The sequence below is a fragment of the Lissotriton vulgaris genome, chromosome 7 (genome assembly GCF_964263255.1).
Source record: "Lissotriton vulgaris chromosome 7, aLisVul1.2, whole genome shotgun sequence".
NCBI lineage: Eukaryota > Metazoa > Chordata > Amphibia > Caudata > Salamandridae > Lissotriton > Lissotriton vulgaris.
Genome location: NC_141695.1, coordinates 382,292,408 through 382,309,734, shown reverse-complemented (window position 1 = coordinate 382,309,734; position 17,327 = coordinate 382,292,408). Strand labels below are relative to the sequence as shown.

The window sequence follows — 17,327 nt, the reverse complement described above, 5'->3', positions numbered from 1 at the left end:
AAGCAAGCCGGGCCGAAGACGGCTGAAATGCCAGAAACCGGTCCCCGGTAGCTTGTCTCCTTTCTGGTGAAGAATTGGCTTGGTAGTTTAGTCTGCCCTGTTCCCATGATGCACTGGGCCAGGGACAGACTGATTTGCATATAGCCAGGTTCTGAGCTGGGATGGGGCAGTGAGATAAATAACGGTGATGGATCAAGCCCTGATCTTTGGACTGGGTAACAGTGGTCTGCTTAATTCAGACACTCTGTTCATCACCACCCCCTTTTCTGAATCGTTTTTGGCCACTATAGGTGTGGCAGGGTATACTCAGACATGAGTCCCTTTCTCACTGGTCCATCAGGATTCAAGCAAGCCGGGCCGAAGACGGCTGAAATGCCAGAAACCGGTCCCCGGTAGCTTGTCTCCTTTCTGGTGAAGAATTGGCTTGGTAGTTTAGTCTGCCCTGTTCCCATGATGCACTGGGCCAGGGACAGACTGATTTGCATATAGCCAGGTTCTGAGCTGGGATGGGGCAGTGAGATAAATAACGGTGATGGATCAAGCCCTGATCTTTGGACTGGGTAAGAGTGGTCTGCTTAATTCAGACACTCTGTTCATCACCACCCCCTTTTCTGAATCGTTTTTGGCCACTATAGGTGTGGCAGGGTATACTCAGACATGAGTCCCTTTCTCACTGCTCCATCAGGATTCAAGCAAGCCGGGCCGAAGACGGCTGAAATGCTAGAAACCGGTCCCCGGTAGCTTGTCTCCTTTCTGGTGAAGAATTGGCTTGGTAGTTTAGTCTGCCCTGTTCCCATGATGCACTGGGCCAGGGACAGACTGATTTGCATATAGCCAGGTTCTGAGCTGGGATGGGGCAGTGAGATAAATAACGGTGATGGATCAAGCCCTGATCTTTGGACTGGGTAAGAGTGGTCTGCTTAATTCAGACACTCTGTTCATCACCACCCCCTTTTCTGAATCTTTTTTGGCCACTATAGGTGTGGCAGGGTATACTCAGACATGAGTCCCTTTCTCACTGCTCCATCAGGATTCAAGCAAGCCGGGCCGAAGACGGCTGAAATGCCAGAAACCGGTCCCCGGTAGCTTGTCTCCTTTCTGGTGAAGAATTGGCTTGATAGTTTAGTCTGCCCTGTTCCCATGATGCACTGGGCCAGGGACAGACTGATCTGCATATAGCCAGGTTCTGAGCTGGGATGGGGCAGTGAGATAAATAACGGTGATGGATCAAGCCCTGATCTTTGGACTGGGTAAGAGTGGTCTGCTTAATTCAGACACTCTGTTCATCACCACCCCCTTTTCTTAATCGTTTTTGGCCACTATAGGTGTGGCAGGGTATACTCAGACATGAGTCCCTTTCTCGCTGCTCCATCAGGATTCAAGCAAGCCAGGCCGAAGACGGCTGAAATGCCAGAAACCGGTCCCCGGTAGCTTGTCTCCTTTCTGGTGAATAATTGGCTTGGTAGTTTAGTCTGCCCTGTTCCCATGATGCACTGGGCCAGGGACAGACTGATTTGCATATAGCCAGGTTCTGAGCTGGGATGGGGCAGTGAGATAAATAACGGTGATGGATCAAGCCCTGATCTTTGGACTGGGTAAGAGTGGTCTGCTTAATTCAGACACTCTGTTCATCACCACCCCCTTTTCTGAATCGTTTTTGGCCACTATAGGTGTGGCAGGGTATACTCAGACAGGAGTCCCTTTCTCACTGCTCCATCAGGATTCAAGCAAGCCGGGCCGAAGACGGCTGAAATGCCAGAAACCGGTCCCCGGTAGCTTGTCTCCTTTCTGGTGAAGAATTGGCTTGGTAGTTTAGTCTGCCCTGTTCCCATGATGCACTGGGCCAGGGACAGACTGATTTGCATATAGCCAGGTTCTGAGCTGGGATGGGGTAGTGAGATAAATAACGGTGATGGATCAAGCCCTGGTCTTTGGACTGGGTAAGAGTGGTCTGCTTAATTCAGACACTCTGTTCATCATCACCCCCTTTTCGGAATCGTTTTTGGCCACTATAGGTGTGGCAGGGTATACTCAGACATGAGTCCCTTTCTCACTGCTCCATCAGGATTCAAGCAAGCCGGGCCGAAGACGGCTGAAATGCCAGAAACCGGTCCCCGGTAGCTTGTCTCCTTTCTGGTGAAGAATTGGCTTGGTAGTTTAGTCTGCCCTGTTCCCATGATGCACTGGGCCAGGGACAGACTGATTTGCATATAGCCAGGTTCTGAGCTGGGATGGGGCAGTGAGATAAATAACGGTGATGGATCAAGCCCTGATCTTTGGACTGGGTAAGAGTGGTCTGCTTAATTCAGACACTCTGCTCATCACCACCCCCTTTTCTGAATCGTTTTTGGCCACTATAGGTGTGGCAGGGTATACTCAGACATGAGTCCCTTTCTCACTGCTCCATCAGGATTCAAGCAAGCCGGGCCGAAGACGGCTGAAATGCCAGAAACCGGTCCCCGGTAGCTTGTCTCCTTTCTGGTGAAGAATTGGCTTGGTAGTTTAGTCTGCCCTGTTCCCATGATGCACTGGGCCAGGGACAGACTGATTTGCATATAGCCAGGTTCTGAGCTGGGATGGGGCAGTGAGATAAATAACGGTGATGGATCAAGCCCTGATCTTTGGACTGGGTAAGAGTGGTCTGCTTAATTCAGACACTCTGTTCATCACCACCCCCTTTTCTGAATCGTTTTTGGCCACTATAGGTGTGGCAGGGTATACTCAGACATGAGTCCCTTTCTCACTGCTCCATCAGGATTCAAGCAAGCCGGGCCGAAGACGGCTGAAATGCCAGAAACCGGTCCCCGGTAGCTTGTCTCCTTTCTGGTGAAGAATTGGCTTGGTAGTTTAGTCTGCCCTGTTCCCATGATGCACTGGGCCAGGGACAGACTGATTTGCATATAGCCAGGTTCTGAGCTGGGATGGGGCAGTGAGATAAATAACGGTGATGGATCAAGCCCTGATCTTTGGACTGGGTAAGAGTGGTCTGCTTAATTCAGACACTCTGTTCATCACCACCCCCTTTTCTGAATCGTTTTTGGCCACTATAGGTGTGGCAGGGTATACTCAGACATGAGTCCCTTTCTCACTGCTCCATCAGGATTCAAGCAAGCCGGGCCGAAGACGGCTGAAATGCCAGAAACCGGTCCCCGGCAGCTTGTCTCCTTTCTGGTGAAGAATTGGCTTGGTAGTTTAGTCTGCCCTGTTCCCATGATGCACTGGGCCAAGGACAGACTGATTTGCATATAGCCAGGTTCTGAGCTGGGATGGGGCAGTGAGATAAATAACGGTGATGGATCAAGCCCTGATCTTTGGACTGGGTAAGAGTGGTCTGCTTAATTCAGACACTCTGTTCATCACCACCCCCTTTTCTGAATCGTTTTTGGCCACTATAGGTGTGGCAGGGTATACTCAGACATGAGTCCCTTTCTCACTGCTCCATCAGGATTCAAGCAAGCCGGGCCGAAGGCGGCTGAAATGCCAGAAACCGGTCCCCGGTAGCTTGTCTCCTTTCTGGTGAAGAATTGGCTTGGTAGTTTAGTCTGCCCTGTTCCCATGATGCACTGGGCCAGGGACAGACTGATTTGCATATAGCCAGGTTCTGAGCTGGAATGGGGCAGTGAGATAAATAACGGTGATGGATCAAGCCCTGATCTTTGGACTGGGTAAGAGTGGTCTGCTTAATTCAGACACTCTGTTCATCACCACCCCCTTTTCTGAATCGTTTTTGGCCACTATAGGTGTGGCCGGGTATACTCAGACATGAGTCCCTTTCTCACTGCTCCATCAGGATTCAAGCAAGCCGGGCCGAAGACGGCTGAAATGCCAGAAACCGGTCCCCGGTAGCTTGTCTCCTTTCTGGTGAAGAATTGGCTTGGTAGTTTAGTCTGCCCTGTTCCCATGATGCACTGGGCCAGGGACAGACTGATTTGCATATAGCCAGGTTCTGAGCTGGGATGGGGCAGTGAGATAAATAACGGTGATGGATCAAGCCCTGAACTTTGGACTGGGTAAGAGTGGTCTGCTTCATTCAGACACTCTGTTCATCACCACCCCCTTTTCTGAATCGTTTTTGGCCACTATAGGTGTGGCAGGGTATACTCAGACATGAGTCCCTTTCTCACTGCTCCATCAGGATTCAAGCAAGCCGGGCCGAAGACGGCTGAAATGCCAGAAACCGGTCTCCGGTAGCTTGTCTCCTTTCTGGTGAAGATTTGGCTTGGTAGTTTAGTCTGCCCTGTTCCCATGATGCACTGGGCCAGGGACAGACTGATTTGCATATAGCCAGGTTCTGAGCTGGGATGGGGCAGTGAGATAAATAACGGTGATGGATCAAGCCCTGATCTTTGGACTGGGTAAGAGTGGTCTGCTTAATTCAGACACTCTGTTCATCACCACCCCCTTTTCTGTACTGTACAATACAGCACACGTACAAAGCTGAAAAACAAGAAGAAAAGAAAACATCTCTCCTCGTTACACCTGCCTCAAGGAGGCATAGATTTTGGCACAAATTCCTGTCTACCAATTTTGTAAGTAGGGATTTGTGTCAATACCAAAGGGTGGTTGCATGGAAACCCCTATGCATCATCAATGGAGCACCCTTTTGATACAAAATAATGCAAAGCAGTGCATAGCTATCTAACTATCTAACGCAAATCCTGAAATGTTTTGATGTTAGGTCATGTGACATGCCTTTCTGGAAAAAAATCAGGGTCAGGGGTCATACTATGTCACTTACTGTGAGGTTAAATGGTATGTGATGTCACTTGTGCTACCCTAGGCATTTTGGTCAATTGATGCCCATGGACTTTTTGACATGTTTTTAGAATTGCAGTTTTTCTTTTTCTTCTTTAAATATATATTCCCCTCTTTTTAGGTTTTGGGTAGAAAGCACATGCGGTGTCTCTTGGAGACATGTTGTTTGCAATCAGTGGGCTTACAGCCTGCTCATAGCTTGCCATTGGTAATCTTCAGCATCACTCTCATTTGCTTTGTTTCCATTTGTCATTGCATGCATGTGTCATGTCCTCTTCTTGTGTTTGGCCCTCCCCTGGAGCAAGGACCAAGTGCTTGTGTCTTTCCACTTCTCCCGTTTTAGGACCAATTCTTTTTTGATTTGTCTTAAAGAACTCCATAAGAGTACTTTTGTTTTCAGGCCACCTCCCATATCCCTATCTATGTCACTTTTTTGACCTATACCTGCTCCCCATCAATGTTACTTTTTTCTTCTACCACGCATCTCCCGCCCATTTCGCTCTTTTACCCTTCAACTCATCTTCATGTCACTTTTCTACCTCCTTCCCCCCTGCCGCATCCATTTATTCTTCTTCTCGCCCACCCACCCACGTCCCTGTTTCATATGCCCCCGCCTGCCATTGTTCATGTTGTCTGTTTTCTTGGGGAATCCAAAATATCTACTTCAAAAGCCGATCCGTTGAAATATGGAAGGCCCCAGGCCAACGGCAGAATGGGCCCCTACTCTGTCACATTCACCCTGGTATTTCCATGGGACATCTGTTGTAAAGGAGCAGAAGCAGGCTTGTCGCAGAACATTGGTTTACAATTTCGTAATCATGTGTGGTGTTGCCTAAATTCAGAGGCCAAGAAGTACAGTTGGTGTAATGTGGCACAGCTAACCACAAGGCTGGTAACATTTATGCGAAGTGTGGGGAATGCTTTAGCAAATATTAAATGTCTTTTTTATTTACCTTCTACCCACCCGTGGTCCACACCCTCCTGTGTTGTGTTGGTTGCACAGCCCCTGTTTTGTATCATATGTCCCGCCACTCCTACCAGATAAAAAGTCCTCCGACATGGCCAGTTATGGCCATGTCTTTGCACTCTTTTCCATGCTTTCAACCATGCTGAACAGCAGCTGTGCTGCTATACAACATGGCTAGAAGACATTGAAATTGACAACACCAACAGCTCTTAGATTTTCTAGACCTATTTGATTTGCCAATGCTTGTTTACTAATGGCTGGTACCCTTTGTGAGTTGGACTTACCTAAGGTAACATTAACAGCCCGGCTGATATTGGAGTATTTCAGACTTCCAGATGTTCGTGTTGAGTACTGGCATCTGTACTGGTCTCCGGGGCCCATAGTGACATTAGCAACAATGAAGACCACACTGTGATCAGTAGGTGGGGCCTTCTTGATTCTCACCGGCTTTAGAGTACCCTCTCGAAACAGTCTGAACTGGCAGCCTCTGTACTCTGCTGGCGCTGAGCAGTCTATCACATATGCAGCCCCAGTCCTGGAGTCAACCCGCCAAGTGATGAGAGGTGCGGGGAGATCTACAAGACAGGAATAAGAATGGTGGAAAAACATTTCAAGGTAAACGCAGTCTACCCACCTCTGCCCGAGTGAATAGCAACCACCATCATTATCTTAAATCTAACTTTGAAAGAAAAGACTTCACATTGATTTCTAATCGAGTTGTACATCCAAGAAAATGGGATTTTTGTTTCTTCTCTAGGTAGTGACATTGAAGTGCAAGAAGTTTCTACAACTTTGAAAATGAATACTTTAACTTTTTTCCAGACTTTAAGATAACTTTTATGATGTTCGGAAGTGCTGGGCCTCTTCACTTAAAGTCCTAAAATAATTGTAATACATGTTAATACAATTGGGATGTTTTCATAAAGATCATTCGAGTTTATAACATTTTTCTTTCAGGTGAAAATAGAGCCAGTATGCCCTGCTGAGCGGCGCCGTTTCACCTTATTTGGGCCAATAACATTAGTCAAAACGGTTGAGAGAGCAGAAGTGCAGTTCGGAAGGAGGCTTAGTCCACGGATGGGTGAGTGGAGCAGAGTTTCACTCACCCTTCTGAGCTAGTTCAAGTGAAGGTTATCAGACTCAGTAAAATAACTGCTTATACTTCTAAATCTACATCCTGAGTCCTGTTCTCTGTCAGTCAGTCAGTAACAGGTTTATTCGATTTAAATGTTCAAATCATAAAAGCATAACAATCATAAAACATACATTGCAATAACACAAAATATCTACAAGTTAAAATATGAGCCCAAACCTTTGGATACAAATTCCTGTCTAGTTACGATCATTTTGTAGGATTAGCATTTGAGACAATACCGTTACAGCTAGTTGTCCCTTAATTAAAACAATTAATGACAAGCAAGGAGAATCTATTGGAACCTTTCCATATGTAAGTCAAGGATAGCTGTTATGCAATGGTTCAAAACGGTTAAAAGTGGAGATATTACAGCCACTCAAAGCACGGACACTTCTGCCCATCGGGTGGTTATACTTAGCACTTGGTCTTAATGGGCAAAGATATGACGTAGATGGGTAATAGTCATGTAGATCCCATGTGGATATAGGGCCAAGTCCTTTTTGGGGCTGCCAAGTATGAAGATATGGGACAACGTGTTTGTTCCTGAATTTTACTAGAACCAGGTCACCGGTGATATCTTTTGGGAAGGATCCAAGCCAGCCCACCCTTCTAACACTCATGATCCTTCCATCTATGGTGGGGGGCAGGGGTCTGTTTTTGTTAGCCAAAAAGTGACCTTGTTTATTAGGTCCTGATGCCTTTCGACTTTTCCACTTGTGAGTGATGGCACTCCCGAGAGAACGCACACAAATGGAGCAGCCTCCGGTGGTAGGTGAATTTGATTAAATAATCTTGGCATATTGCCATAGTTAGGAACTGACCCCTTATGGAATGTTTGTTCTTTGCTCCATCCTACTCTGGCGGAAGTGCACTGTACTAATATAGAGTTAGTGGATTCTCTAGGAGTATTTAGGACTGGCGGGAGTGAGGCTACTGGTTGAATATGGACCTTAGTACTTTGTGCAGATGATTTATGCGCTTCTGTGGTAGAGAGGGACTGGGGTTGGTTAGGTTTAGCAATGCTTTTTATGAGTGTCGAATTGGCCTTGATTGTCTCCTCTAATCCCGTAAGCCTATCCCCTAGAATATTCATTTTTTCTATCACCGGAGATATTATAGATTTGACCAGGTGTTCGATCTGGACCAATAGGGTTACATCGATAGAAGGTGCAGAGGAATTTGAATTTGAATTCCCGGCGACCTCTGGGGATGGGGGGGGAGGTGGTGATGGCCAAAGGGGGGCTTGAGCACAATTTCAGTTGTTTTGCCTGGCTTACCTAATGTGTAACCCCATTTCGCTTTCTTTTAGCCGGGGAATCCTGAGGGAGCGCTATGTTTAGGGTAATAGCTTTTGCAGATAGTGAGTGGGGGGTACCTAACAGACTATCATTTTGGTGGAAAGGTGTACTAGTCTGAGGATTTGTGCTTGCTGTAGGACAGTTAAGGGCGCCAGTTTGCTTGGTTCTTGGTTCCAGCAAGGCATACTTTGTTTTACATAAACTGTTTAATTCCTCCAGCAGAGATAGGTTTTGTGCTATGTCGGCTACCTGTAAGGGACATCGCTTATTAGGTGTACTATCTGTAGACAGGGATCGTTCTCGCCTCTCTGTTTCACGGGGTATGGGCAATGATGTCCTATTTAGGTAATGATCGAGTGTCCCGTTCATCGAATCCCTCTGTGGGATGGCATTTTTGGTAGCCCCCTTACGTTTCATAATGTGACTAGCTTAAAAAACAGTGAGCACCAAAACTGCAGCAGGGTCTTGTAATATCGAAGTTCACAAACAAAAATCCATTAGGGAGGTCCGTATGTAAGCATAAAAGTAAAGTCCAAGTCTCTTTACCTCCTCTTGTTGAGATGCCAGGGGGAGTGGCCCGTCCCGTCCTCCTCGGGCCTCTGAGGGCCACAGAGGGCCCGCCCTTTGCCCGGGCTTCGCGCCTGCGCGCGTCCCGCGATGCTGTAGCTAGCAACTGCTAAATAGGTAAAGGCAGGGGGGTGTGTCCGGCCGGGAAGAGGCCGCAGCTGTGGATGTCTCCAGGCTGCTGGTCCTCGCAGTCCTGGTAAACTCTGGGGCTCTGCACCAATGTCCGCCCACAAGGAAACTGCTGGCGAGTGGCTCCCGCGGAGTGGGGGCTGCGAGCAGTAAAGAACAGGAGGCAGGGGGGCGTGTCCGGCCGGAAAGAGGCCGCAGCTGTGGATGTCTCCGGGCTGCTGGTCCTCGCAGTCCCGGTAAACTCTGGGGCTCTGCACCAATGTACGCCCGCCTGTTCTCTGTTAACTAGCACTTGTCACACAGTGCATGTGAAGTCCGACTGCACATGTGATAGTTGAGTGAAAGTGCATGTTTGATGGCTGTTAAAAGAGTGAATGTAGAGGCTGCAGCAGAGAAACAGCGCTGCTCCAAGTTATAGAAAATGCACTCAGCATCATGGATTCAGGCAACTGCCTCCTTCCTTTTCCTTCTTGGCTATTTTCAGGATTCAATACAGTAAATTATTGGATGCGTCTGAACACACTCAAGGATCGGACAGGAATTGATGGAGTGGTCCTCAAATGGTTCACTTTGTAACTAACAGACGCATCGTAGAGGTTAAAAATAGACACCATTTTCTCAAAAACGGTTGCCTTAGCACAAGGGGTGCCTCAGGGATCCATTCTGGTCTCTTTCTGCTTTAGGTTATACATCGAACCACCGGGAGAGTCATACTAAAGAAATCTGGGATCCTATATCATCAATATACAGATGATACACAAATATATATCTAAAGGACTCATCGTCCAATGACATCTCCCTCCCAACTCAGACCCTGAATTCTGTTCAAGACTTATTGACTGGCAATCACCTAAAACCACATCATTTTAAAACTGAATTTCTCCTCATCCCCTTATCTCATTCATCACTGCCTGTAAATCTGGGAGGGACTACTTAGCATCTGAAACCTACCCTCGTCAACAGTGGTAAATTGATAGGAGTCAATCTACAGTCACTTATCAACACCAGGGCTAGGTGTGCACACTATGAATTGCATCTGCTCTAGGGTATTCAGCACTTCATTCGAGAACAATACTCTTGTTCAATCACTGGTGCTTTCAAGGATCAACTATTGTAACTCCCTCGTAGCTGGTTTCCCAAAGTATATATTTCCCCATTAAAAGCGGTATTACATGCTGCAGCACAATTCGTTTCTAGCACCAAAAAGGTTGACCATATCACACTGATATATCTTATGCGTCAATGGCTACCCATTGAGGCCAGGGCTGTGCACAAAACAGCCAGGCTACAGAAATCTGGTCTCTGCATAACGCCAGGAAGACTATTCTACTACACTACTGCTAGAACTGTCAACCTTAAGAAGGAAAAAAATCACTTGCTCTGGAAAAAAAAACGAGATTTTTATTTCTCAAGACTACTCCAAGCGCACAGTCGACATAAGGATAGCTTTCTAAATCTTCGATCAAGAATAAGAGAATTGGGCTTCCAACACTCATTTGCTGGTCCTGCAAGATACATGGTGGTGGTCCATGGTTCACCTCTTTTCACCGATGGGACAGCCCTGAATTTTTTTTAGACAGCTTTGAAGAGCACACAATGGACACATTTGCTCCTAAAGAACATGCGACGGAGTGACACTGACACATGTTCTATGGTTGTATACATCACTTTTGTCCCTTGTTTTATATGATCTATGGGATAGCAGTTAAGGCCGGTTTGTTGTGTATCTAAGCATACAATACTAGTGGTGAGAACAATAGCAGTTGGGAAACCGTACATACATAGGTTTGTTGACACAGTTTACACAGTTCGGAAGTTTTAACTTGGAGGACGGTTTAACTTGGAGGACTATTCCTCGCACACCAGAACATAAATCTGACATAGATGTATCACAACATAGATAGCATTGATATATCATATGCATATATATACCGTATAGAATATGGTATTAGGGTAACATGGTAGATAACGAGGCTTACACTTCAAGGAACCTATACCATGCTCTTAAGCAAAAGGTGCACCAGGCTTAGAATAATTAGAGTATTATAGTTAGGATGGGTTGAAGCATACTATAGTAAGGCTTAGTTGCTTTTCTGATTGAATACCAACTAAAGCTATATATATTCCATGTTTATAAACACCCAAGTTTACACTGGATAAATGAATTATAAACAACATACACGTCCCTGAGAAGGAGTCATCCTCCTCTTGTGATCGTCATGTCTATTGTTCCTAGAGGGGGGTGGAGGGGAGGGATGGAGGGATGAGATGGGGTGGGGTCCAGCATTGTTCTATTAAGTTTCTTAAAATTATGTTCTCTTTCCACATATGATTTTCCATTTTATTTATTTATATGTTTACTTACCTGTTAAGGTCCGTAATCCATACATTACTACCCCCCGCCCTGCCCCTCCCCCTCCCCATATCACTGCCCGGCAGGTACTCCCACTACCCGCCGCGGCTGATCCTGGTTTATATCCATAAGCAGACATTATCCTTCTACAGGAAAACAAATTAGATGAAAAGCTTTCAGAAACGTTCAAGGGCAATCAATATACTGAGGTACTCTGCTCAGGCGCTAAAGGGAAAAAGAACGGGGTCATTACTATGATCTCAAAAAAATCAAGAATACATCTAACGACATACTCCACAGATAATCAAGGGAGATGGATTATCGCCAAACTACAGAAGGAGAATGCAGAATTTTTTATAACGAATATATACGCACCCACAAATGATCAGTTATAGCAGGTGACTTCAACCTCCCTCTAGATCCAAACATAGATAGGAACTCATCCTGCAAACTCAAACCAAACAAGTCACATAAAGCCCTGAAACACATCTGCGATAGGTTTAACATGTTAGACGCGTGGAGGCTCCAGAACCCGACTGATTCTCAGCATCACCCCGGTGAAAGAGTATTTGTATATCTTATTTGGTTTCCAGGACCCGGATCTAAAAGGGGCCGATGACCGCTTTCTGCTTGACCTAATGTTGACCGTGGCATGTAAAATAGTTCTGTGTAACTTGAAAAGCTTTCATAAGATCTCATTCAAAATTTGACAGGAGTGGCTCACCTTCTTGGGGGGTGCGGATAACAGCGCTCTACAGATTTCCCCTTGGAAACCAAGGCACAGAAAGATATGGAAGTCACTGGATGAGGCAGCCAAGGTGTTTAAACCCACGTGAAACCGATTGGAAGAACAAGCAGGTTAACAACCTGCAACCTGCGAAAGTTCAAATGTGGTGTGGGCGACCCTTGGCCCTGAGTAAGCGTTCCTTTCCTATACCTATCTCTCTTTCCTACTGATACTTCTTCTTTTAGTATTTACCGTCCTTAAGTGGCTTGCTTTACATTTTGTTACTTCATTTTCCGTAGATGTCAGTGAGGAGGGAGGTTTCGTAATAGAGTCAATAGAAACGTGCGATATATACTTACAACTGTAACGGAGGCACACCGCTAAGAGCATTCAGATACAAGTATGGAGGTGAAGGACCTTTAGTCAACATGATTTAGATCCACAATGGCTACTCACCTGATAGGATGCAGTAGCAATTGTAAAAGGTAAATCCAAAATATGATCATAACTATTAGCCGCTACCTTGTCTGTCTACGAAATGAAGCTGTTTTATTTTCTGTATTGTATTTTCTGTATGGTTTAGGCAAAATTCAAATTTACTGAACAAAAAAAAAAAAAGAAGGAACGCACTACTGCTAAATCCTTCTCAGGAAGAGCTATTAGAATCTGGAACTCTTCACATTCGAGATTATGTACCACTACATCTCCTCCTATCTTCTAGTTCGAACAGAAAGCTCTTCACTTTGAAAGATACCTCAATTCATTACTGTTGTCAGTACCGCTCACCCAATCTGTTTTTGTTCGACAAGTTCACTGCCGGCTGCCATTTGCTTTTGATCTGGAGCCTCTCCACTCCTCTTCTGTCTCCCTCCTTCTTGCTTCTTAATTCAACACCCTTCAACTGAGATCTTTGCGATGTGGCTTACAGATTTCAGAGGATTTAGGGCCTGATTACAGGGGACCGCCAAACCTGTGGTCGAGGTGCAGAGGTGGTCGGGGACCGCCCCACCGGCAAGCCTTATTACGAGGACAACGGTCGGACCATTTTGAGACAGTCGCAACTGCCAGGGATCCGTAATACCTGGCGGTCTTCCGGCAGTCTGGGGAAGCAATATGCAAGGTGGTGCAAAGCTTATTGCGAGTTTCCCCACCCCCAGCCTTTTCATGGGGAGATGATGTAGCCTTACGGCTAGACCAGTCAACCTCGGACCTGGGGAACCAGGTTCAAGTCTCTGTAACGACGCTCAACAACCTTTAATTCTGGGCAAATCACTTACTCTACCCGTGCCTAACAAAAATGAATGTGTTCATCTGTAACGAAACCGGTGCTCATGTAAAGAGCTCTGATACCCGATGCCTCAGGTCTTGTTCGCACTATATAAAACACTAATTTTTTTTTTAAAAGCCCACCATTAAAAGACTGGCAGTGGGGAAACAGAGGGGGCCCTACAGGATCCCTGTGGCCCCTGTGCATGGGGATGCATGCAAGGGGACACATGTTGTGCCCCCCTGTCTTCATGCATCCCCTTTCCTGCACGGCATGGACTGCACAGTCCATGCCGTGCAGGAACGAGCTTAAACGTCCCAGTTGTCGTGTCTTTTCAATTGGCACTGCAATGGGCCCGCCGCGTTGCCCACCCACCTGCCAGTCAACGAGGAAACTCGTACTCTGGTGGGCAGGCGGCAGTCAACTTTGGGGGTCTGGGAGCAGGGCGCTGGCCCACTCCCAGACCGCCAAAAGTCATAATGAGGCTCTTAGATTATATACTAGCCTTATATTACTGCTTACCCTTGACTTTCTGTGATACTTTATTTAACTTAAATACTTACATGCACACTGACACTCTACCTTTTATTGCTGGTGTAATTTAATATTTGTTTCCAATGGGCTACTTCTGTTGTAAAATGCTGTCACATTGGATAACGACTGTGCCATTTAAAAGCGCATAAACAAACATAGTTAGTTACCAAGTTAGACTAACACCTTGAAACAGCTTTATTTGCGGGTGCAAAACTATTTTCTGTTTCAGAAAAGTTAGTTTAGCACTAGTAAATGGATTCATTCCTTCTAAAGTTTTCTATGAGTAAATCTAAAATCAGGGGTTGGTCTACAGACCTAAATGTATCAAATTATTCCAGATCATCAGGGATATTGTTTTCCGGGTTTGGGTAGTCCTTAAGAATCCTACAATTCCCAGAATGCATTTGATTATCTCAAGCCAATCTAACATTGATATGATAGATTAGTGATGGAATGGAGGCGCCATTGGGAAGCTTATAGAGAACTGGAATGCCTTGTGAGTTTATGACCATAAACTTACCTTGACTCCTTCCAGCCACGGGTAAGGCCAGCCATTTGCTTCTTTCAAGGGAAGAATCAAATTCCTTTCCAGAAAACAGCCCCAATATTGATGAGGATTTGGGCAAGGGGTTTCATCACAGGTAAAATGTTCTCCCTTGTGCAAGTGCATTTGTATCAGTGCTGCCGATTTCTTCATGCGAAAATACACTCATGTAAATGTATGCATGCTAAAATGGAATGCACAAAAACTTTCAAGGCGTACATCTGTCAACATATGACTGTTGCAGATTTCTAGTTCAGATCTGTACACAATCTCAGGCATAGATGACAGCTGCAAAATCCTGACATTGCGCAATTACATTGCAGAAGTAGTCCAACAGATGTGTCATGCTAACACACCCAAAAACATCAGATTGTTTTTTTTTAAAGATTTTCTCTAAGGAAGCTGACAGCTCTTAATAGTCTACTCTATAGTCTCTCTGGCTTTTTCATACTATTATATAGTTTGCTCTTGAGCATGTACTACTTCAATAGTGAAGCCATGTTAGATTTTCTGAATATTCACATGGCCTAACTGTACCTGTAATAGATCTCAATCTGAATCGTCTGGATCATCAGCAGTCCTCCTGAAAGCCTGTCCTAAGTGCCCTTAAGGCCGTAGAAGTCCAAACTTGCACACCTAAATGCATAAGGGGCGACTCACAAAAGCATTTATGGACATGTGGAATAGCACTCCAGGAGAACTGTTTTACCTACTCTTACAGGCCTTTTTGAATCTGCCCTGAAATGTCCAACCCTATTTTACTGAAACTGCAAAGAAGGCACAGTCTTTTCTATTTGTACAAATTGCATATGAATATTCGACCAATATTCCAGTATTATTGCCATTTCAGACGTTATGGGGCCTATTATTAAAGGTATGTAACGGCAAATGAAAGGGAGCTATGGGACTTTTACATTACATACTCTGAAATACCCTTGTGAAAAGGTCCCATGCTGTCTCACTTAATCTGTAAAGATCACATGTATGCCAGCATTTTTGTCTAAACCAAACACAAACTAACTTAAGGGTGCACCACTGGTTATTAATGCTGCTCTATATACTATATGCACTCTCCCACTGTGTTATGTTTGCATGTATATTACAGGAGTTGCACTTAAGTGGCAGATTTTTACAGGAGAATAAAATGCAAGGAGAGAAAAAGTCCAGGATACATAGAGATCTAGACAAAGTATGAGAGGACGTCAAGGTGGCAAAGAAAGAAAATAAGAAGCAGAAAAGGAGAGAGCAAAAAGAAAAGTTATACAGAGGAAGTGGATTTAAGAGAAAGGAAAGGGAAAATAAACTATTCGAGACTAATAGGCTGGAAGAAGTAAGAATGGAAGAAAGAAAGAAAGATAAATAAGCAGGAGAAAAAGAATCTGACATACAACTGGGGAAAGAAATAAAACGACGAGGCAGCAAAAACGACAGAGAATTAAAGAAGCTAGAATACAAGCTGGTAAAGTATGCTATAATATAAAGCAGAGAGATTTAGAAAGGATTAAAAAAGAGAATAACAGAAAAGAGAAAAAAATGAAGAAAATAAGTAGTCAAAAGGCAAAATATAATTTGGGGGGAAGTAAGTCTAACACATTTAGAACACGTTGGGAAGAAAAGTGTAGCAAAAAAGAAGGTTGTATGAAATAAATAAAGCGTAGCAAGAAGAATAAAAGTGGGAAAATAAAATAAAGAGGGGCGGAAAACAAAGGTGAGGGAAAAAGTGGCACAAGATACAAGTAAGCCAATAATAAAATCAGGGAAAGAAGAAAGATCGGTTGAAGTGGTGCGTATAGTGATTGAAAAACGACTGAAAAGGAGTTCAGCCTTCAGCCTTCACACTGAGAGAAATCCCAAATATTCTATATGGCAAATAAATCTATAAAAGCCAAGAACTGCACTGATTTTGAGCAAGGCTTGTAGCAATTAGGAATGGCATAGATTTAAAGTGCGCAGCGATGAAGTGAATTAGACAAACAATTTCGAAACTTAGAAAACAGCCTTCTGTTTAAAATGCAAGCACTGAGGTTAGTTTAGCAAAGTTTGAACAGCAGATGCGAGGCAGAAGTACTTACTGTGGACAGCACTGGACGTGTGTAGTGGAAAGCAAACTGTAGAGAAGGAGAGCAGACCATTAACGTCTTGGGAAGCTCACTGAAACCAAAGTGTGGTGCAGATGGAGGTCACTTATAGATCAGGTGCTCGAGGGAACAGTGCTAGGCCTTTTTCTGCATCTCCCATCCATTCATAAACACAGGACAGCGGCGTGGCTGCAGCCAGCTGTTGCTACCAAATGTCCCCAAAATGCACATAAACATTAAATCTCCATGAAAAGTATTAAAATATTCAGAGCATGAAATGACTCTGTGGAATTAATTAAGTATGCTAAGTAATTCTCTTTCTGCACCAATGACTCCCTGAAATCAATGTTCAATCTTGAGGAAGGCTGACATTTTTATATTAATTTTAATTTCATTTAATTTACAAACAAGATACCACTGCTCTCCATGCTTCTTGCTTGGCAAAGAGCTTCATTCTGGATCCTAAGCTTGAACCGGAATTATTTTCCCCCATGCTGTTTTCAGAAGCCCACCTGCACCCTGCTTCATTGTGGACCATAAGGATGATTGGTTACATGGCACAGACTAGTTGCCAGAAGCCCATTGGTGGTAAGTGCCACCGCAGTAGAGGTGACACCGAGCTGGCTCTGGTGGCATCGCCCACCCAGAAGAGGCCACAGATGGGCCAAGAAGCGACTAGCAGAAGCGGCTCAGGGCCACTGAGCCTCATACTCACGAACTGCCAGAAGGACGGAGACTGCTCTCGACATGGTGACTCCTGAACACCGATCTGACGAAGCTCGGCTTAAAGATATATATAGAAGCCTAGGAGGAACTAGGGTGAGGGGAGTGACAGTGCAGGGAGAGACACAAGGCGCACGCGCTGGATGTGAGCCATCATCTTTGAGAAGTCTTTTACAGTAAAAATGTATGGAGCTAGGCAATGGTATCTACACAGCACAAACCTACCTGTGAAGCAAAGTAGAACCGTATA

At 45.0% G+C, this 17,327-nt stretch overlaps 1 protein-coding gene across 1 annotated transcript in view; it reads right to left on the bottom strand.

Annotated features, from left to right (window-relative positions):
* The window catches only part of LOC147701694 (T-cell-interacting, activating receptor on myeloid cells protein 1-like), a 125,265-nt gene extending 108,146 nt beyond the window's left edge, over positions 1-17,119 (bottom strand). Inside the window, exons 1-3 of the mRNA XM_086930328.1 lie at positions 17,070-17,119; positions 16,349-16,384; positions 6,007-6,297 (exon numbers count right to left, since the gene is read on the bottom strand). Of these exons, the coding sequence (XP_086786454.1) occupies positions 6,007-6,297; positions 16,349-16,384; positions 17,070-17,103 (361 nt within the window). The 5' untranslated portion in view covers positions 17,104-17,119. The remainder of the gene's footprint in view (positions 1-6,006; positions 6,298-16,348; positions 16,385-17,069) is intronic.
* Between the last annotated feature and the right edge of the window lie 208 nt (positions 17,120-17,327).